General features: G+C 50.0%; 1 protein-coding gene across 3 annotated transcripts in view; it reads right to left on the bottom strand.

The window, feature by feature from the left end:
- Nucleotides 1-21,171, bottom strand: part of NMNAT2 (nicotinamide nucleotide adenylyltransferase 2) — a 183,626-nt gene that overhangs the window by 4,838 nt on the left and 157,617 nt on the right. For all 3 annotated transcript variants that reach the window (XM_064478081.1, XM_010988526.3, XM_010988527.3), the window contains exons 10-12: nucleotides 17,146-17,222; nucleotides 3,204-3,305; nucleotides 2,994-3,061 (exon numbers count right to left, since the gene is read on the bottom strand). In XM_064478081.1, the coding sequence (XP_064334151.1) occupies nucleotides 2,994-3,061; nucleotides 3,204-3,305; nucleotides 17,146-17,222 (247 nt within the window). The remainder of the gene's footprint in view (nucleotides 1-2,993; nucleotides 3,062-3,203; nucleotides 3,306-17,145; nucleotides 17,223-21,171) is intronic.

A 21,171-nucleotide genomic window follows, 5' to 3' on the forward strand; every position in this document is an offset into this window, starting at 1 on the left:
TACTTCTTTGTGTTTCTCTGCACCGTGGTCTCACGAAAATGAGTTTCATCATTGACCACTTCCTTTCCTTCCTTTGGAAACCCTGATGCCTTCTCTTTTTCTCACAAGCCTTGGTCCGGGGAAGGCTGGCACTACCAGCGACTGAAGGGCTCTGGTCATGCACTTTGGTTTCTGCACAGTTTTGCTCCAGTCTTGGTCTGGCTGCTTCCCATTCTTTTTTTTTTTTTTTTTTTTTCCCCTGTGCAACACATGTATTTACTCCCGTGCTTATTCATTCAATTGATACTTATTTTCATGTTCTGTTTCATTATAGATCACTGCAAGGTACTGAATATAGCTCCCTGTGCTCTACAGTAGAAACTTGGTGTTTATCTATTTTATATATAGTAGTCAGTACCTGCAAATCTCAAACTTCCAGTTTATCCCCTGCCACCCCTCCCCTTCCTGGTAATCATAAATTTGTTTTCTATGTCTGTGTCTGTCTGTTTCTGTTTTGTAAATAAGTTCATTTGCCTTTTTTTAGATTTCACATATAAGTGGTATCATATGGTATTTTTCTTTCTCTTTCTGGCTTTCTTCGCTTAGAATGACAATGTCTAGGTCCATCCATGTTGCTGTAAATGGCATTATTTTATTCTTTTTTATGGCTGACTAGTATTCTATTGTATAAATATACCACAACATCTTGATCCAGTCATCTGTCGATGGACATTTAGGTTATTTCCATGTCTCGGATATTGTATATAGTGCTGCTATGAACATTGGGGTGCATGTATCTTTTCAAATTAAAGTTCCCTCTGGATATATGCCCAGAAGTAGGATTGCAGGATCATAGGGTAAGTCTATTTTTAGTCTTTTGAGCAATCTCCATACTGTTTTCCACAGTGGCTGCACCAAACTGCATTCCCACCAGCAGTGTAGGAGGGTTCCCTTTTCTCCACAGCCTCTCCAGCATTTGTCATTTGTGGACTTTTGAATGATGGCCATTCTGACTGGTGTGAGGTGATAACTCATTGTAGTTTTGATTTGCATGTCTCTGATAATGAGCGATGCTGAGCATTTTTTCATGTGCCTATTGGCCATTTGCATGTATTCACTGGAGAACTGCTTGTTTAGGTCTTCTGCCCATTTTTGGATTGGGTTGTTTGTTTTTCTTATTAAGGTGTATTAGCTGTTTTATATATTCTGGAAATTAAGCTTTTGTCAGGTCTCCTCTTTTGCAAATATTTTCTCCCATTCTGTAGGCTGTCTGTTTGTTTTGTTTATGGTTTCCTTTGTTGTGCAAAAGCTTGTAAGTTTAATTAGGTTCCGTTTGTTTATTTTTGCTTTTATCTCTATTGCCAGGGTAGACTGCCCTAGGAGAGCATTGCTGAGATGTATGTCAGAGGATGTTTTGCCTATGTTTTCTTCTAGGGGACCTATCGTGTCTTGCCGTACATTTCTCTGTGTTTCCCATTCTCATGCACATGATGGTCTTGGGATGTCAGGCCCCAGGGAGCTGTTTGTATGAACTCATATACTCCTCCAAACAGCAAGATTCTAAAAGGCGTCTGTGCACACCTTGCATTGTGAGATCTCCCCAGAGGCTGGCTCACTGCCTTTTCAATGTGTACAGCGTCCTGATCTCTCAGCAAACTAGGTCCCTAAGTGCCTCCCTGCCCAGCTGACAGGGAGGCTTCTTGAAAAAATGGTTCTGTATCCGTGGTTTCCTAATGCCAACCCCAACTTCATGAGAATCACCCAGGAACCAGATCCTTCAGCCCAAACCCCGGAAATTCTGATGCGGTGGGGCCGAACAGGGCACAGGGATTTGTGATGCTGTGTACATTTTCATGGTAGTTGTATTGTGCAGCCATGTCTGGAGCCACGGCCTTCCCCCCACCCCTCACCGGCCATTGTCACTGGGTTTCCCTCTCGCCTCACAGTTGATGCTGCCATTTCAAGTGTCTATGTAATCACCTTCCTGGGAAGCAGTCCTGTGGACTTTTTAAAATCCTGGGCTCATTTGATTTCTCTGAAACATGCGACACAGATGACAATGCTCTGCATTTTTGTCCCCTCTCCTGCCTTGGTTCTAGGGCCACCTCTGCTGGTGCTTTCTGAGTGCTCCTTAGCCTTCTTTTAAATGTTAATACATTTCAAATGCTCCCCATATTCGTCTTCTCTTTGCATTGACTCTCCCTCTGACTCAGCTACATCCCCAACTTTCATTTAAACTTACGTGGTCTTGCCTCTTAGTTTCACTGCACTTCCAGACCTCTGTACCCCATGTAGCTTACCATTCCACTGGACATTTGCACTTGGGGGCTGTGATGGAGACCGTTAACTGGTCCCAAGCAATGATTCTCTCTTTCTTCTGTTTAGTAGAACCTTCCAAGTTTTAGATGGACAGATGGCTGCCAAGCTATAAAGTCTGCTCCCAGCCTCACAGGCCATGGACTAAGACTGAGACGGTGGGATGAAGGGGAAGTGACACGTGCAACTTTGGGTCACCTTCTGAAGGACACAGATCCTTGCCCTTTCCCACTGGCTAAGAGGAACAGCCACCGTAGCAGCTGTGGACCCAGAGAGGGAGGCTGCACTTTGAAAAGGCTGGGGACTCAATCTCTTTTGACTTCAGTAAACAGGGAATAAACATTTCTTTTATTTAAAACTCTGACTGCCGGGGGTCTTTTTGTTATGACAACTTGACCTAAACCCTTACTAATACAATACTCATGGAAGCTAGTCTAGTCTAGTTTGGACTCTAGCTTGGACTCTAATTTGAGTCCAAACTAAAAACATCCTCTTCCCTCCTCAAACCAGCTAAAATTAGCCAATGGCCTGTGCCCCTTGTAAAAGTAAATGACTGGGGACAAATAAATGAAGTCCAAAAAGAAGGCTGAATACTAGGGCAGCAGGTGTTGGCCAATCTAAGGTCAGCTTGGACTGAGTTGTACGGAAACTTGTAGGCCAGCTTGACCGAGGTCTCTCTGGCCGTTTGTCAAACGTACCTGCTCTTGGTTGAGCTGACAACAGACATGGGATGGTTGATGTCATCCTTCACCACCATGATGTTGTTCTGGGGACAGAGCAGAGAGGGCAGGTTGCCAGCGCCTCACACTGAACCCCCTTGTGCCCTCACTCCCCTGGCCCCCGGTGTCCGGCCTCTCAGGGAAGGGCCACATCGCATCACTACACCAGCAGGGAGATGGAGGACTCACTTTGTATTTGCGGAGTATTGAGGAGTGGTTCATGATTCTGTCTGTGTCAGCTGCGTCCCGGGGCACCACCACGATCCCAAAGTCCCCAACGATTACTTCCATCTGAAGAAACAGAGAGAGAGAGAGAAGGAGGCCCTTGGTGAGATCCTGACACCAAACCCGTACCAAGCAACTACTTAGCAGGGTGGAGCTAGCTTCCATTGGAACCCCAAGCCTTAGTCCCAAACTTGTCTTTTTATCCCCATCAAGTCAGCTCCTTCAAGTAACAACCTGTAACAGTGTTCATGGAATGAGTGGAAACTTCACCTGGCACATAGAAGACACTTAATAAATACCTCTGGACTGAATTAATAAATGTGCTCCTGCGTGTTTGGGCAAGATCTCGCCATTTCCTGCAGCTCCTGTTGAGCTCATAATGCTGAAGAGAGCATGACACGTGGTCCTTACCTGGTAAATACCCTCTTGGGTGACACAGAGCTGCCCAGCAAGTAGACCCCACCCCCAGCTGGTCTACTGAGAGGGGCTGGAACCTACCTGGGCTCAGCCACGGCAGAGCCGCGGTGGGACTTGGGGCAGCGAAGAGCAGGGAAGGACTTGGAAAGCAACAGCGTGTGCACAGGCAGTGACGGGGGAGGATTACTATGGGGTCACTTCTGAAATCAGACTCTGATAGACATTTGCTACCATCATGAGAAAGGAAACTTTCTCATTAAAAAAGCTTTTTTTTTTTTCCCTGATTACAGACATAACATAAGCTTGGGAAACTCAGGGGGAAAAAAAAAGAAAGAAAGAAGGAAAGAAAGAAAGGAAAGAAGGAAGAAAGGAAAGAAGAAAGGAAGGAAGGTAGGAAGGAAGGAAAGAAGGAAGGAAGGAAGGAAGGAAGGGAGGAAGGAAGGAAGGAAGGAAGGAAGGAAGGAAGGAAGGAAGAAATCACAACCACACAATCCAGATAATCACTGTTACCATCTCAGTATTTCTGTCCAGGGTTCTCTTCTCTACAAGTAAGTGTGTGTGTCCACAATTGGATTGAATTGCAAAATTCATCATCGTACCTACATATTTTTTTCACTTAGCATTATATTGCGAGTATTTTCTCAAACTGTTAAAAAAATACGGGAAAATATGTTTTGACAATCTGTATATTTCACTGCCCGCCTGCACTGCGACATATCATGATATATTAAACCAAAGTCGTATTATAGAGCGTGTACAGCTACTTCTGATTTTTTGCAGTTCTAACAACACTTTGTTGAAGATCTCTATACATAAATCTTTTACCACATCTCTGGGTTATTTCCTTAGGATAGGAAGTAAAATAATTGGATGAAAGGATATGACCTGGACATACTTCAAGCTCTTGAGACGTATCACCAAGCTGCTTTCTGGAAAGTTGTGCCAATTTTTATGTTCAAAGAGCCTGAGAGTTATGACATCTAATAGACTTGTGTCTAGTCTGGGCATATTACTGTTTAGATCTTGCCAATTAAGGATCCCAGAGGGAGGGAGAAGATGGGGAAAGGCAGGCTGCTCCTGAGCAGTGCAGCTCATTGAGCAAGACATGCTCTAGGGGCAAAAAAACCAAACAAACCGGTTTTTCCTAATAATTCTCCAAACAAGTGCCACAAAAACAGACATTATGGAGCACTATGGCCGTGTCTTCCCTATCAGAGGATTTCTGTCCCGGCAGAATCCCACTTCTAAGTCCGATTCACTGATTGTGTGTGTGCGCACGTGAGTGCCCTTGGCTATTTCCACCTGCCTTTACCCTGCTTCTCCCATTGCTTACACCTGGAGCTAGAGCTGCAGTGAAACACTGGCTGAAGCTGCCCTAGGAAGGAAGTTGTGGAGAGGAATTAAGAGCTGGGTGTACAGTATCAGAGTCCCCACTGGATCACACCATTTGGAAGATACAGAACATTACACAACACGCTGCATTTATCGGTGGCATTCAGATCCCATAAGCTGGCCCCAGGTCTCTGTCCTATAAATCAGGAACATTAGGGAGAGGCAGGGCAGAGAGCTGGAGGTAGACCCACCTCCTCCTGCCGCAGAATTTAGAACGTTGCGCTGGGACTCACCACTTAGGTGATCGAAGACACTGGTGCTCAAACTTGGCTGCACGTCGTGCGGCTCCCTTGTGGAGCTTAAAAAAAAAAAAACCCAAAGCCCAGCTCAGACCCAAGATCAATTAGATAAGAGTCCCTGGGAATGGGGCCCAGGCATCAATATTTTGTTTTTATTCCCTAGGTTTTAATTCCAGTGTGCAGCCAAGTTTGAGAGCCAGTGATCTAAGTACTGAATTAAAACTCCAGGGGGACTGTTAGGATGGCACAAGAGACAGAAAAGAGAAGGCAGGAGAGGAGAGAAGAGGAGAGAAGAGGAGGGAAGGGAAATGCAGGGGATGGGAGGAAAGGGAGGAGAATCTATCTGAGCAGGTGGACATGGAGGTTCGTCAACTGTCTGGCTGTGCAGATGTTTCAGAACCCTGCTGTCAACTGCATAACGTAAGATGTGAATTCAATTGGATCCTGAGGATTTGATGGATGTTTCATATATGATGTGTGAAATAATGGGGCCATTTAAAGTGAGCGTTCTAGTTTAAAGCATGAAAGCAATGACTCAGAATGGCGGGAGCCCTCACGGGGGGGACGGCCCAGTGGGCCACATCAGTGCACCTGCTGCTTTCTACTCAAGAGCTAATGACCTGAGCGGCCAGTCAGTGACAGTGCAGGCTGCTCCGTGGGTGGCAGGCAGAGGGACACCTCGCTGTTGGAGACAGATTCCTTTCCCAGAAACAGGTGGCAGACTTGCCGCCTGGGAAGCATGGATGGGGAGAAGGAGACAGGTCCACGAGACAAGACACACAGCTTTACCACATCCAGCTGGCATCTCTGCAGGGGTTTGGACCAGCGACAGCTGACCTTTTCTGCTCCTTTGACCGGACCTGAGGGTATGGGCTTGATTTTTCTCCTGGAAGGTGTTCGTGTGGGTGTGTGTTTGGGGTGGGGGTGGTGCCAGGTGCTAGAGTTGGTGAGGTGTGCCCTCAGTCCCATAGGCACCCATCTCCCTCCAGGGGCTTAGCTGTCCTGCCCACCTGCACCCCCATTCTCTGCCTCCTGTCTTCACCTGGCCTCCAGGATCCACCCTCCCCTGATCGCCCTCCCACCTCGCTGGCTGCTCTTCTGCGGGCTCCTTGCGCTGGTTCCTTCTCAGCTCCCAGTTTTGAATGACTGGAGTCCCCCCGGCCTCAGTCCTTGGACCTCTTGTCTTTTCTCTTTATATCTACATTTAAGGATTTCATTCCATTTCAGGGCTTGAAAGACACACAAAAGGCTCCCAAATTTATTATCTCCAGCATAGACTTCTCTCCTGAACTCATACATCCTAGTGACCTTTCCAACATGCCCACTTGGATGAGATATCTCAAACCTAATACGTCCACAAGCCCCTGAACCTTCCAACATCCATCAGTCAATCCCCTCTGACATCAATCAATCCCCTCTACCGCCCCTCCGCCCCCGCCACACACACCAAGATGCTTTTCCCGTAGTCTCCTACAGTTCTCATTTCAGTGAATGGAAATTCTCTCCAACTGCTCAGGCCAAAGCCTTGGCATCTTCCTTGATTCATCCCTTTCTCTCATATCCCACATCTAATCCATGCAGCAACCCAATCAACTTGGTCTTCAAAACAAATCCAAGAACCTCTCATTTCTCACTATTTCCATCACTTCTACCTGGTCTAAGCCTCCTTCGGTAGGTTAAGTAGTGGCCCCCTCCCCAAACATCCAGGTTCCTAATCCCTGGAACCTACTGAATGTTACCTTACGTGGCAAAAGAAACTTTGCAGATGTGATCACACTACGAATCTTGAGGTTATCCTGGATGATGGAGGTGGGCCCTAATGTAGTAACTCGTGTCCTTACAAAAAGAAGGCGGAGGGAGATTTAACACAGGAGAGAGAAGGTGGTGCGAAGATGTGGCAGAGAGGACGCTACATTGTTGGCCTTGAAGGCGGAAGAAGGAGCTGAGGAATGAGACAAATGCAGCTCTCAAAGAAAGGCAAAGGCCAGGAGACAGATTCTCCGCAGACCCTCTGAAGGGAATTCTGCCCTGACAACTTAGTTTTGGTCCAGTGAAACCTATTTCGGACTTCTATCTTCCAGAAGTGTAAGAGAATAAATTGGTGCAATATACATATTATATGACTATATATAATATATATTATATATCATGTGATATAGAAAATATTGTATATCATATTATATAATATATTGTATATTCTATTATATATTATATATCGTATTCAATCATGTGATATGTAATTGAAGTATAGTCAGTTTACAATGTTGCGTCAATTAAATTGGTGTAGTTTTAAGCCACCAGGTTTGCAGCAACTGCAAACTAATTCATCTCTATCCTCTCTCACTTGGATTTCTCTGGTTTCCCTGTTTGATCTTGCCTTTTGCAGTCTATTCCCAACAGAGAGACCAATAATATAAAAATAGCAGTCAAATCATGTTGCTCCTTGGCTCAGAACCCTTCATGTAACCATCGCCCTCTCAGCGAGACCTCCTCTGGCCACGCTATGTAAGCCCGTGTCTGTGCACCTATAGACCCGCACCCTCTCCACACCCTCACTACCGGCTTCATAGTCCTCCGAGCATTTGTCTCCAACATCTTGTATATGTTCTCTGTTTAACCTTCTTTTGTCTCTTTCTCTCTCCCTTCTAAAGGTAACCTTCATGAGGACAGGGAGTTTTGCGTGTTTCCTTCATTGCCACGTTCCCAGGTGGACAGAACCTGGCACATCGTACATCCTCAGTGTATGCTGTTGAGTCAGTGGAGTCCTGCAGAGTCTCCTCCGGCAGGTGTTCCCGAGTCAGCCGGTAAACCCTCCCCACCTCAGGACCTGGAAGGAAGCCCGTGGCACCTAATGGGAGTCATGGGAGACCCACAGAAGTGGCCCTAAAGAGACTTTAGGTCCCAGTGAAAAGCAAGGGTGATCTTACTTCTGCAGGTTCCCTAACTTCTAACTTCATCTGATTGATCAGTAGAATCACCTGGGGGGTGGGGGTGGAGCTTTAAAAACAGTAACAACCACAATAACAATGACCACAGCTCCTCCGGGTCTCACCCCAGGGATTCTGATACGACACGTCCGCAGTGGGCTGGAGCCCCTCCCTTTACAAAGCTCCCTAAGCCCCCCTGGTGTGCACCCACCGTTGGAAAATTGTCCCTTTAAGTCATATAGGCAGTTGCTTAAGCTGCCAATACTCTTTGATTTGGGATGAAGTCAAAAATGAGATACTCGTGGGATGAGTACCTCTGGGGACACCAGCAAAAATGAGGACACCGACCTCGTTCCCTGGGGAGAGAGGGTGGGGAGGGCAGATGTCTAACCCCAGGAAACAGAGGGTTCCTCAAGCTCTCCCTGCCCACGGAGCCGAGCCCCTCCACTGATGGGGACCACTGTGACCTCATTCGGCCACACCGCAGTGAACAGGATCGGGGTACCACCTTCTCCCCACCGCAGTAGACAGTGGCCTCTCACCGTAGCTCTGGCCTCTGTCGTGTCTCAGAGGTGGGGGGGGGGGTCTGTGACATTCATCCTGCTTCAGCTTCCTGCTCACAGGCACAGCTTTGATCGTATCTTTTCATCTTCTGGTCAGAGGGTCCCCAGGGGAGGCAGTGGGGGGGATGGGGAGAGGAAGTGGGAGGGCGCGGACTCTGCTTCCCCAAATGTGGGGAATCTGAAGAAAGGATATGAGACATGTGGAGGCAGGAAGCAACTTGGCCTTGGGAGAGAGAGCATGGCAACTGGGCGGCCAGTCTCTCAGAAGGAATGTGGACTTCTCACCATCCCTCCAGGAAGCTGAATTTCAAGACCTGCCCTTCTGGGTTTCAGGGATACTCTGGGTGGAAGGATGCCCTGTGGTCCTAGCCAGGCACTTTCCTGGGCACCAGGGACAGAAGGCTGAGCAAGACAGACATGGCTTCATCTCTTGGATCAAACACTCTCTAATGAGAGACATTAAACAAATGATTATTTCAAACGTACTGCTCTGAAGGATAAGGGCAGGTCACTCTTAAGCGGCTAACGTTGTGCAGTCACTAACATCTTACGGGTAACTAGTAAAAGTTTAGGTCACATCTCATGGTGGAGGCTCCCCCAAACAAGCTGTTCCCAGGGACCCTAACATTCTTTCATTCAGCAAGCTTCCACTGAGTGTATGTGACGAACTGTCCCCATGTTGCCCAATAAGACAGACAAGTCTACGTGCCCACAGAGCTTACCTTCCACAGGGAGAGATCATCAACAAATAAAAATGCTGGTGCAGACTTTATGGAAAACAGTATGGAGAGTCCTCAAAAGACTAAAAACAGACTTACCCTGTGATCCAGCAATCCCACTCCTGGGCATATATCCAGAGGGAACTCTAATTTGAAAAGATACATGCACCCCAGTGTCCATAGCAGCACCATTTACCAAAACCAAGATATGGAAACAACCTAAATGTCCATCGACAGATGATTGGATAAAGAATTTGTGGTATATTTACACAGTGGAACACTACTCAGCCATAAAACAGAATAAAATAATGCCATTTGCAGCAACATGGATGGACCTGAAGATTGTCATTGAAAGTTAAGTGAGCCAGAAAGAGAAAGAAAAATACCATGTGATATCACTCATATGCAGAATCTTAAGACGAAACAAAACAAAACAAACTTATTTACAAAACAGAAGCAGACTCACAGACATAGAAAACAAACTTACGGTTATGAGCAGGGGAAGGGGGTGGGAAGGGATAAATTAGGAGTTCGAGATTTGCAGATACTACTTTATATAAAATAGATAAAAACAAGTTTATACTGTAGAGCACAGGGAACTATATTCAATATCTTGTAGTAACTTATGGTTAAAAAGAATCTGAAAACAAATATATGTATGTTTCTATATGACTGAAGCATTGTGCTGTACACCAGAAACTGACACAACATTGTAAACTGACTATAATTCAATAAAAAAATTTTTTAAAAATATGTAAATAAGAAAACATCAGGTGAAGTTAGTACAATATTGAATGTAAACCAAAATGACTTTTAAGACAAAACGTAAGTGACAAGAAGGGACCAGATATAGAATAGCTGGGGGAAGAGCATTCCCAGTGAGGCCACAGCTAGTGCAAAGGCCCTGAGGTGGGAAAACTGCTCAAATAAAGAAACCAGGAGGAACTGGAGCACAGAGAGGCAGGGGAAGTAAACGAGGGCCAGCTCATGATAAAGATGACATTCATTCCAACAGTAAAGAGAAGCCATTAGAATATTTTGAACAGAGGGCTCGACTTCTGTTAGCAACAGAATCCAGTCTTCACTGACCCGCCCTGGCAAATCTAACTGGTGAGACCCTCTGTAGAATCACTCTGAGATCAGGATGCAGAATCCTGACCATCTCTCCCAGGCAGGCCTCCTTCTACGTACAGCATGTGAGTTACTCAGACCCACTTGCGTTTCTTCTCCAGAAGAAGATACTCAGGGCTGAACAGGTGACTACCAGCAAGAAGGGAAGTGATATTGTTATGGTGCCTGCTATGCACCAGGCACGGTACTAGGAGCCTTATTTATTATCACAGTCAGTCCTTACAACAACGATCTTCTGAGCCATGTGCTTGAGTTCTCATTTCATAGATGGGAAACCATGACCCAGTTAAGATTCAGCAACTAGTCTGAGCTGCACAGCCAGGAAGTGAATTTGAATCCCTCCTAGCCTGCTTTAAAGGCTCTTCCCATCACATCACACCTCTTCTAGATCCATTTTTAGGTCTCACATTTTAGTGACTTGAAGCTTTTTTGGCCTGAAAATATATTTTATTTTTTCTCCAGGCTTAGCCCGAGCGAGGGCCTTAGTTTGTTACTCTACATCGCCCCCTGGAGTACAAAATTTTGTGTACTTCTGAGCAGATTAAAAGATGCACGGAGCAGCCCATCCACGCAGCAGGTGAGGGGCTTCTGAAACATACCCCACCCGTCTCAGGAACGCATCCTCCTCCCTCGTCCTGGTCCCTGCTCCTCTCTGGAAGGAAGTCAGGGCCAAGGCGGGAATGCATTTCCAGGATGGCTCTCTTAGTGCAAATAAGAAATGGTCCTTCAGAGGGGTTTCCCAGAGGAAATCATCCCCACTCCCACTTCCAGTTTGCGTGGGGGTGTGGGAAGGCATGGGATTCCAGACTCAGATCAAAAGCCTGAAAACCAAACCAACAGTGCCTTTCACAGGAGAACCAGAGCTCCCACGGCCGGGGCTCAGCCTCCTTCCCCTGCGCTGAGAACGCGGCACTGGGCTTATCAGTGCGGGGCCCTAATCCCCAGGGTGGAAGTGTCCACCGGGCTTCCTGGCTGGGGCTGGGCTGTCTGATAAAAACCATCTGAGCCTGAAAAACCAAATGTTTGTCTTTGTTCCATTTGTCCGGGAGCCCTGGGATTTCTCCTGGAGTGGCCAGTGCCCCCGGCTCTTCCTCTGTTTGCTTTCTTTGGTGCTTTTCCCATAGCTGGTGGATGTAGGAAGCAGTTAGCCCATGCCCCGTTGGCTGGAGAAATGTAGACTGTGGCCAGTTAGGGCCAGCCTGCGGAATGCCGGGCTCGGAGAAGCGCAAACAGAAAGGCAGAAAGGAAAAGCAATGTCCTCATCGGCCCATCTCTGCTGCCTCATGCTCCAACTTTAAGTTTTCAGTCCTTTGAGCTAAGTACTAACCCTTGCTCATTTAAAACAAAAATACGGTTTTCAAGCAGCTAATAACAATTAATCGTTAAACTGAATAATTTTGCCTGCTTGCTGAAAAGTCAAATCTTCCCAGATAAAGACCAGGATAAACCTTCTATTTCAACCGACCAGAGCCATCTTCCCGGAAGGTCTTACTCCCACCGCTGGGTCTTTTATAGCCTTCCCCGAACCCCCGAAGCCCTACTCCTCGCACCCACGTAACCCGGTCCTGCCCGTCATTCAAAGTCCAGCTCAAGTGCTACCCCCTTGTGACCGGTGGTGAGTTACATGTCCTTTCTTCCCACTTGTCTCTTTCATCTGGATTAGGGACCTGAATGTACGCCAAGTCCTGCTCTGTTGTTCGGTAGCTAAGTGGTTCTTGGACAAGTCAAAATCCATGTGAGCCCTGGTTTCCACGTCTGTAAATGGGAACCAAGATTCCACTTTGCAGGGTCGACTGAAATAATCCACGAGAAACAAAGAAAGTGTTTATTATCTGTCTCTCCCGCTAGGAAGTAAAAGTGCACAACGGTCTGGAACTCTGTCTGTTTTGTTTCTGTGTTCCTCCAGCCCCAGAACAGTGTCTGGCACATGGCAGGTACTCAATAAATATTTTAAAACCAATGAATGACTAACAGCCAACATTTACTGAATGCTCACTAGGCTCAAGAACTCATCTAAACTTTTTACATGTTTTATTTCATGTAATAAAAAGAATTAATAGAATAAAAACCCAGATTTTTTTAAATTGTCAGCGCCTCCAAGACAAATAATGGGCTTATGTTCACACTGGGCACCCAGGGTGAGTTGAAAGATTGATTGAAGGAAAGAATGCTTGAATCAGAATTAATTTGCCGGACTGCCTTCCATTATAATATGATGGGCAGAGCATCTGGCAGCACAAATCCCTAGACAAAGGGTTTTGTTTGGGGGGAAGGGAGCGAGTGTAAGAGTTTCCTGCTCCACAAATCCGTCCGTGGCTGACCCTTCGGCTTTGCCTTGATTTCCCACAGGTCCTGGCCCATGCCTGGACACCCGCCTCAGTGCTGGTGTCAGGATGCAGGACAGCAAAGATCCAGTCTCCCGGGGAAGACTAGTTCTAACGCAAAGTCTGGGAATGGGATGGGCTGGACCAACTGGGTCCTGATCGCCAAGGCTGGTCCAGGAAACTGGACCTTGGTCTTTCTCAGGAATGAAGAATAAAAATGCCAAGTGCCAGGCCACACAAGCAGCTCTTTTGTATTTCGCGGAGAGAAACTGGATGAATACGTATGGAGTTTTCTCGCCATGGAATGTAAGGGGGTGGGTTGTATCACTGGTCAGAGGTCAGAATTCACTGTGGGCTAATGGATCTCTGTGCCTGTTAGGAAATACCCAAGGGAGGTATCTTGGAGGGGGATGGTTCCTTTAGTTGCATAATTAGATTTCTGGATGGAGAGCAGAGGTCCAGGAAGTCAAAGGAAGAGGAAGAGCAAGGCTGACTCAGCGGAGAGTCTGGGATTGCGCCGAGACAGGGGCTGGCAGCGCTGCTGCAGGGCAGACTGTCCGTCCCAGCGGCTTCCCCGCCTGGGCGGGGCGGGGGCTCCGCTGCCGCCCGGCCCCCACTGAGCGCCCTTTCAGAAGGCGGAAGGACTCTGACTTCTCCCCAGACCTGTTTGAACCGGTGGCTTCTCTCCTGCTTTGTTCTGAGGATTCTGGAGAAGGCACGGGGGACCGGAGGGCATGCAGAGCAAGGGCCTAGGGCTTGTCCGAGAAACCTGGCTCTCTTCCCCGCCTTCCTGTCCCATCACTGGCAGATTCGGGGCTTTTGGGCTCATGGTCATCACTGAGCACAGGTCTGTGGCCAGCAAGTTTCACTTGGGACACCAGGTAATAAAGAGAAATGTGTTCTGATACAGGGTTGAATAAATGAATGAGACCTGGGACAGAGGCGGGTGTCACACCTCACGCCTGGTAACCTCATGGTTAGGAGCTGAGATCCTTAAAATGGGCTGCTTCCAGGCAAACTCCAGAGGGTAGGGCCTTCTGTTAGAATCAGCAGGGCTCCCTCTGTACCAGTTTTGAAAGAAAGACCTTCCTTTTCTAGACCCTGAGCTCCAACCTTGTCCAAATAAGGACAGTGGAATAATTCACTGTTACTTGCTAGTTTCTGGCCCCTATATCCACCTGTGCCCAATCCCCACCCTATTTCAGGCAGAGAACCAGATCCTTTAGGAGAGGAACTTGCAGGGCAGAAAACAGAACATTTTGAAGTCAGTGGCTTTAAACACACTAAGGAGATTTCCCCAGGTGTCCTGAGAAGGGAGAGAAAATCGGGAATGGAATATTTTATCTCAGACTAGAAAGAAGAGGTTCAGCTGTCCCCCTTCCACGTAGAAAGAAACCAGAGGTCTGTGAAACCTGTCCCGCCCTCCCTCTCTCCCGGACAGCACCCTCATGGCAAAGCCTCACAAGGAAACAGAGCCATGGCCATGGGTGAGTGGGGCCCGGCACCGGGCTTCCCAGGTGGGCCTGGGGCTGCCTGCCACCCTCCTCAGGGGACCGCGGAGGCCCTGACCAGGGAGGTGCCTGTGGCGACCGCGGTGAACGGGTCTTTGTGCTCAGAGCCCACAGGGCCTCTCAGGTCCTGCGAGTCAGTGATGACTGAGACTAACTTCCCATGGTCCCTGTGGGATAGTGACTTGGAGTTGAATCTTAATTTGATTTAAATAAATTAACTGTGATATTTCTGGCACACCTCTGCTGTGGCCTGAGATGCACGCTCCTTATATAAGGAAAAGGTGCCGTGATTGTTGTTGCTTCTCCTTTGGCTGTCGCGATTCTAAGGACCCCACAGACCGGGTGTGGGTTGAATTAGGGAACCGAGCAATGGGCGGGGGGTAGCGGGGGTCAGGGGGTGCAGGGTGGGTAGAGCTCTAGGCTCTAGAAAGTCCCTGAGGGTCTGCTTCCCCCATACCCCCTGCCGCCCATGCTGTGGACTGGAATTCTCACCGCCCTGAACAGGAGAGGTGTGGGGTCCCCGCTGGTCTGGAGCGGTGTGCCTCTGGGAGCAGCCAGGCTGGGCGCTCTGATCTCCAGGGGGACTTGGCAGTGGGAACTTGGTTGAATAGGTGAGGGTCTCACTCCACCTCCGCTGTCACGTCCCCAGTAAATCAATGGCTATCGGTTTCTCAAATTTTCTGTTTTAACTAACACATCCCTTCAGTAGCAGGGACCGAGCGGAAGAGGAGCGGCCTGGGCTCTTCCCCCTGGTCTCTGTGTGCATTATCTGCATTCAGAGGGGCAGCTTATTAGGTTTCTTCACTGATTTCCGCTTGGTGGAGGTACCAGGATTGAACCGGGACCTCTCGCGCACTGAGCATGCACTCTGCCACTCGTGCTACACCCTCCCCCCTCTCTGGTCTCTAAATGTCGGATCTGACAACCTCACGCTCAGTCTTTGGAGAGAAGTTAGAGGCGCTGCAGGCAGCAGTCTCTCTGGGAGGAACAGGGAGGGACAGGCCGTGCTGCAGGGGCCCCCAGTTGTCAGTTTCAGGCCCCACAAAGCCGGGGTCTGCCCTTGAGAGGCACACATCACACGCCACACTTAGCAAAGAGGCCCTTCAGGCTGCTGGCCCTGCTGACTGCCTCCCTCTCAATCCCTCCCCGGCTGCCAGGGCCTCCCCACGGGCTGGGGCCTCGGGCCACTGCCCGGATTTGCCTGGATTCTTGAAAGAGCTTTGCTGAAATTTTGTACAGAACTTCGCCCGCCTTGCTTTTTACTTTCAAAGCAACTTGGGAAGCAGAGAGGAAAGTAAAAGTTAATTAAGCCTCTTAATCCAGGACCGAAAGGAGGTTTAAAATTTCACCCGCAGGAAATTGCTCAGGGGTGGAGACGAAAGGCCGACACAGTTTAATTTGCTTCCCTGAAACTCTCCCTCCCCTCCTGGTGGTCCCACAGCATGTTCGCACTTAAGCCCTTCACCTTGAACATCTATGTGTTTACCTATATGTCTATTTAGATAAATTCACTTACTAACATTTCCTGTCCGTCACTGTGTGTCAGGGGTCAGGCTAAGCCCTGCACGTGGACAATCTCATTTAATTCTCCCCAAACCCCATGTGATAGGTAGTATTATGATGCCCATTTTACAGATGGGAAAAACTGATGCTTAGAATATATTTTGTCATGAGCTGCACTGGAACCGAACCGGAATCTTGAGTTTGATCCTGAAGTTCCTCTCTTTCTCTGTCTCTTCAGAGACATATATGTACATGAAAAAGTTTCATATGCAGACATCTTGCCACTTAAGACTTGGGGGCAGGGACTGCACTGTGTATTTCTTTAAAACCTCAGAATGCTGCAGATAACTCTCTACAGATTTAAAAAAACAGCCATGGCCCAAAGGAGTTGAGTGATTTGCATGGGGTCACACAGCAAGTAATGAAAAAGTACCAGGTCTGAAATGTCTGCCCTGGGAATCCAACTTTCACAGGGCTGTGGGCTTGGGAGCCGGCACTGGCTTTGGCTGTCAGATGAATGAATCAATGAATTAAGAACAAAAATGAATGTATGTCTGAAGGGTGAGTGACCTAAGAATCAGCCAGTTTAGGACCATCCCAGTCAGAGCTGGTAACGAAAGATGTCCACTGAATTTCTAAAGGGTACAGGTTTGACCTGGTTCCTTCTATCCCGAGTCAGTTGCCAGAAGACTCCTCCTGACCTTTGCCATTAACTGCTCCCCTCTTGACCCCTTTTCTCTTGTTAAGGGAATTCTAAGCTGGTGTTTACAACCTCTTCAAAAGAATCACAGGAAAACAAAACACACAATAATCTCAGAAGGGGCCACGGCTTTTAAAAACTTCCTCCCTCCCCCACCCTCCCCACCAGCACACACCACCCCAAGCACCACTAGGAGAAGGCGTTCTGTGACCCGGATTGTTTTTCTCCCAGGGGCTTCACGGGAGCAAGCGTGAAGGGGAATGAGTGCAAAAATACGGCAGGAGATAAAGCTTGCGGTGGGTGAGAATTTTCCTCCATCACGATACGAATGGATTGGTCTCCTGGGAGCTCACAGGAGATGGGAGGCTCAAGCTGGGCAGGGAGGCGGGGAGGGGAGGGAAGACCAGAAGCCAGAGCCGAGTGCCCCCCCCCATCCTTCCCCACGCCAGCTGTGCGCCAGGCCATAACCTTGCTACTCACATCTGCCTCGTTCCAGAGCCCTGGGATGCAGAAGGACTCCAGGAGGTCACTGCCACACAGCAGCAAGATCCGCAGCTCTGGGGAGGCGGAACAAAGTTTGCGAAGGGAGTAAGTGGAGGCCTGGGAAACGCTCGAGTCTCAGCCCTCTTCCCCCAGTGAGCACAGAAGGGTCCCATCCTTGGGGCACCAGAGCCCAGTTCTTCCGGGCACCCCGGCACCAGGCTCCTTTACAGACCACCCTCACTCCCTGCGGGACGAATCCCATTCAGGGAGAATGGAGCAGAGATGGAGACTATTTGTTCTGCTTGGCTGGTATGGAGGAGTTTCCAGGACAGGTTTTCAAGCTAAACCAGGATGGCTGGCCACCCAAACAGAGACTGAGCCGGCCACGTGCTTTGTCTAAGGTCTAAGGGCCTCTCTCTTGCTCCATTGCAAACTGAAGTGCCAGTGGAGCTCGGCTCCTCCGCCGCGGCACATCAGCCGGGGTTGGTCTGAGGGTTGGTCTGCGTCACAAGTGCCCACGCGGTGGCGGGCAGGAGACACGGAGTGCACCCGGGGCAGCTCCGCTCATCAGATGTCCTCTCTTCACGTGGCCACTGTCCTCAGCAAAGGGGTTGAGAAGCAAGACTGCCCCCACCACCTTCCTGCCTCCCAGGCGCGCCTCTGCTTGCCAGCAGTCTTTCTTCCCTCATTAAGCCCACTCTGAATTATCCCAGCAAGGCCACTGTCGTTTAAGACAGGCAGCAGACTGACTCAGGCATGAAAACCGAGCAACAGGGGAGAAAAGAATCCTGGGGGTCTCGGAGCCACAGGGGGAGAGACGTCCACCTGGGGCGTGGCTCAGTGGTGGGTCTGGGTCCCAGGCACCCCAGGCCCTTCCAGCAAGAGGCTGTGGCTGTGGGTCTCTTGCCTGAAACAGTGAGACAGCCCTCCGCTGACCTTCCGGAGACCACTGCCGCCCTGGACCCTGAGGCTGACTCAGACTCTGTGTCTAGCTCTGAGACCCGACAAGGACTTTCAGACAGCGAGCCTGCCCCTGCGGCAGGCTCAGTGGAAGGCTGCCGGGCTGACCACAGACAGTGCCAACATCTCATTGTCCCAGGTCTGGGCAGCCCATCCTCGGGGCGCCCCATGGAGCACCGGGGCCTGAACTCCTAAATATCCTGCAGCCCCTCCTCTCCCCTCTCCTCCACATCACACTGTCGCCTAATGACCTGTTTATGCCCAGGGACCTCATTTGATCTTTATTTCCCCCGGGCCTGGCAGAGTGACCTGCACATCGTAGCTGCTCTGGACATGTTAAATGAGGGAACAACAGACGTGCTGACCACAGAGGCCATGCAGGCAGGCTGTCTAAGAGCCTCCTGGGCGCTCCGGGACGGCAGTCGGGATGGACGCCGTAGCCTCTGCTTTTGCAGCAGGAAGACCCTGGGGGAGTGCCCACCCCAGTCAGTGGCATCTGCCTCGCTCCGTGTCAGGCCACCTGCAGAGGTGAACCGGCCTCGGGATGGCTGAGAGGAGCTGGACCGGGCTTACTCTGGGAACCTGTTGTTCCCTGTCCCCTACTTGGAACCACCCAGGGTTCCAGGTCAGTTTTCTGCTGAAAGGCTGAAGCTTTATAGCAATGCGCCTAAGAGTTCAGTTAGGTGGCTGTGTCCAGAGGGTGTGCCCTCAGCTTTTCCTACGTCAGTGGTTCTCAACGGGGGCAATTCTGTCTCTAGAATTTGGCGATGTCCGGCGAGATTTTCGGTTGTCAAGGCTGGGGGGGGGGGTGCGCTGCTGGCACCTAGCGCTGGGAGGGCAGGGGTGCTGCCCACGCCGCCCACGGCCGCCCCGGCAGCACAGGGCTATCCCATCCCTGGTGTCAGCAGTGCCGTGGCTGAGAAACTGTGCTCTACAGCCCTGGAAATGAACCTCTTGCCTGTTCCCAAGCCGGAGACTCACTTTCCCACTCCAGTAAAATGCAGGATTATTTTTAAAGCCAAAGCAGGGCAAGTTAGAGTGGGGTTTCCACCTTTGCTTGCAGGACTGAAACAGAGGAATTTGCCACAGACCAGAGGCCCTAGTAGGGCTTGATCCCACGTGTGGCCGCTGGAGGGCAGCAGTGCTTTCTCCGGCTTGCAGTATGAGACTAAGGAGCTGGAATCCAGCCCACAAGCCCTGGGCCTGGGGCAGGTCCCGGAGCAGTCATCCCGTTAAGAACATGGAAATGGAGTCGCAGATGCTAACTGAGCTGGGAGAAGTGGCTTTTTCCTTCTTGTGAAGTGTGCAAGGGGATTTAAAAGGGGCTTTGTGAGCCAGAGGGCCTCCCAGCACCATGGTCTGGAGGCTGGGCAGCTCCCTCCCACCTCCACTGGGTCCCACCTCCTTCCCCAGTTCAGGACCCAGGACCTGGAGCCAGAACCTGTGGCCTCCTGTCACACGCTCCTCCCAGGAATCCTGGGTGTGTGAATCCCCAGGCCCCACGGCCCTTCCCAGCTCCCACTGCATGTGAGGCAGCCGCCACCTGCACCCCCCGTCCCCAGGCCACGAGTCCCTCCAGACAGCTGTGGCCACCCAGCTGTCCACTCTCTGAAAGAGGGGTAAGCAAGAGGGGGCTGGGGCTAGCCCTGCCCCTCACAAGGCCGCAGAGGAAGAGGCCGGGGTCGGGGGGGCACAGGGAGTGTGGCCAGGCAAGCACCTGTCACACGGCCTCCCTGTAGGAGGGGAGCTGCCCAGGGCGGGACAGCCTGAGACACTGGCCCTGGGCGCTGGGACGGTAGCCGAGGTCCCAGCTGAAGCTTGGCCACAATACATTCTTTCTGGAACAAGGGGTTGGAGAAAAATATACACTGGAATACAGCTGAAAGTCTGAAGACCGCTCTGCTGGTCAGGAAAGACTTCTCCTGGGAAGGCAGTTCTTGGCCAGGGCTGGAGCCGCAGGGAAGCGGGAGGGCAGGGCTCTTGGGTGTTGGGGAACCTGGGGTCAAACGCTCCTGCCTGCTTTGGGGAACAACCAGAAAGGCAAGCGCCCTTTCCTGTGGCCCTCAGACAGCAATGTCCTGGTAAATAAAGGCTATGAAAACTTAATAAAAGAATTAGGAAGTGAGGAGATTTGAGTATTTATTACCTTTGGTTTTAATGCAATGTATTTAATTTCTACTTAATTTAATTTAATTTTTTTTTTTTTTTAGTAGTTTTAGTATTGGCTGCATTTGACAACCGGTTGGTAAAATGTCCCAAAATTTTACAGATGGTTCTAGCAAACCAGTCTGAGCCAACTCAGGTGCGCCTGGGATCAGAGGACGAGACCCGGGGAAGCCCCTGAAGTGCCGTCACGCCTCCCGGCTCCCCCGGGAGAGCCCGGTGCCCAGGGGCAGCCCCTCACCTTCATCCCGGGACAGAGGGCCCACGAGGGGGTCCTGGAGTGTCTTTGCAGCTGGAAGTTGAAGACTGAGCATGTCTGCTGGACCTCAGGCTGCCCCTCATCGAAGAAATTCAAGCATTCCTGTTGTCACTGACCCTCCTTGTCACCGGCTACCTGCGTCAGCTCCAGCTCCAGTCTTGTCTGTCTGCCCTTTCCCCAGCTGCAGACACTGGTGTCTCTAACCTACTCTGGAACCTTGGAAAGATCTGTTTCCTGGTTTGCTTCTGTCTTCCATGGGGGTCAGCTCCTTCCCGTCCTAACAGCTCCGGGTAATCCGCCTCCTCCTGCTCTGGCCGGGGGCCTTCACGGCCCTCACACACACCGTCCAGGTGTTAGTCTCCAGCCCAGGCTGCCCTGGAAACAGCCCTCTGGTGAGGAAGGCAGGGGGGCCCTTCTGCCTCAGGCACAGTGTCTGGACAAAAGAAGAGTCTCTCTGGCCGGCACTAAACTCAACTTTCCTGTCTTTCGGGTGAGGGGGAAGAGGCTCCAAAGGGAAACTTGCCAACTGACCCAGCCCTGCCCCCTGGGAGCCTGCCTGGATCCAGGGAAGTGATGTTAAAGGGGAGATAACTAAGAATGTGACCTTAGCTTGGGAACAGCCACTCATCCTTTGAAGAGCT

The sequence above is a fragment of the Camelus dromedarius genome, chromosome 23, assembly GCF_036321535.1.
Source record: "Camelus dromedarius isolate mCamDro1 chromosome 23, mCamDro1.pat, whole genome shotgun sequence".
NCBI lineage: Eukaryota > Metazoa > Chordata > Mammalia > Artiodactyla > Camelidae > Camelus > Camelus dromedarius.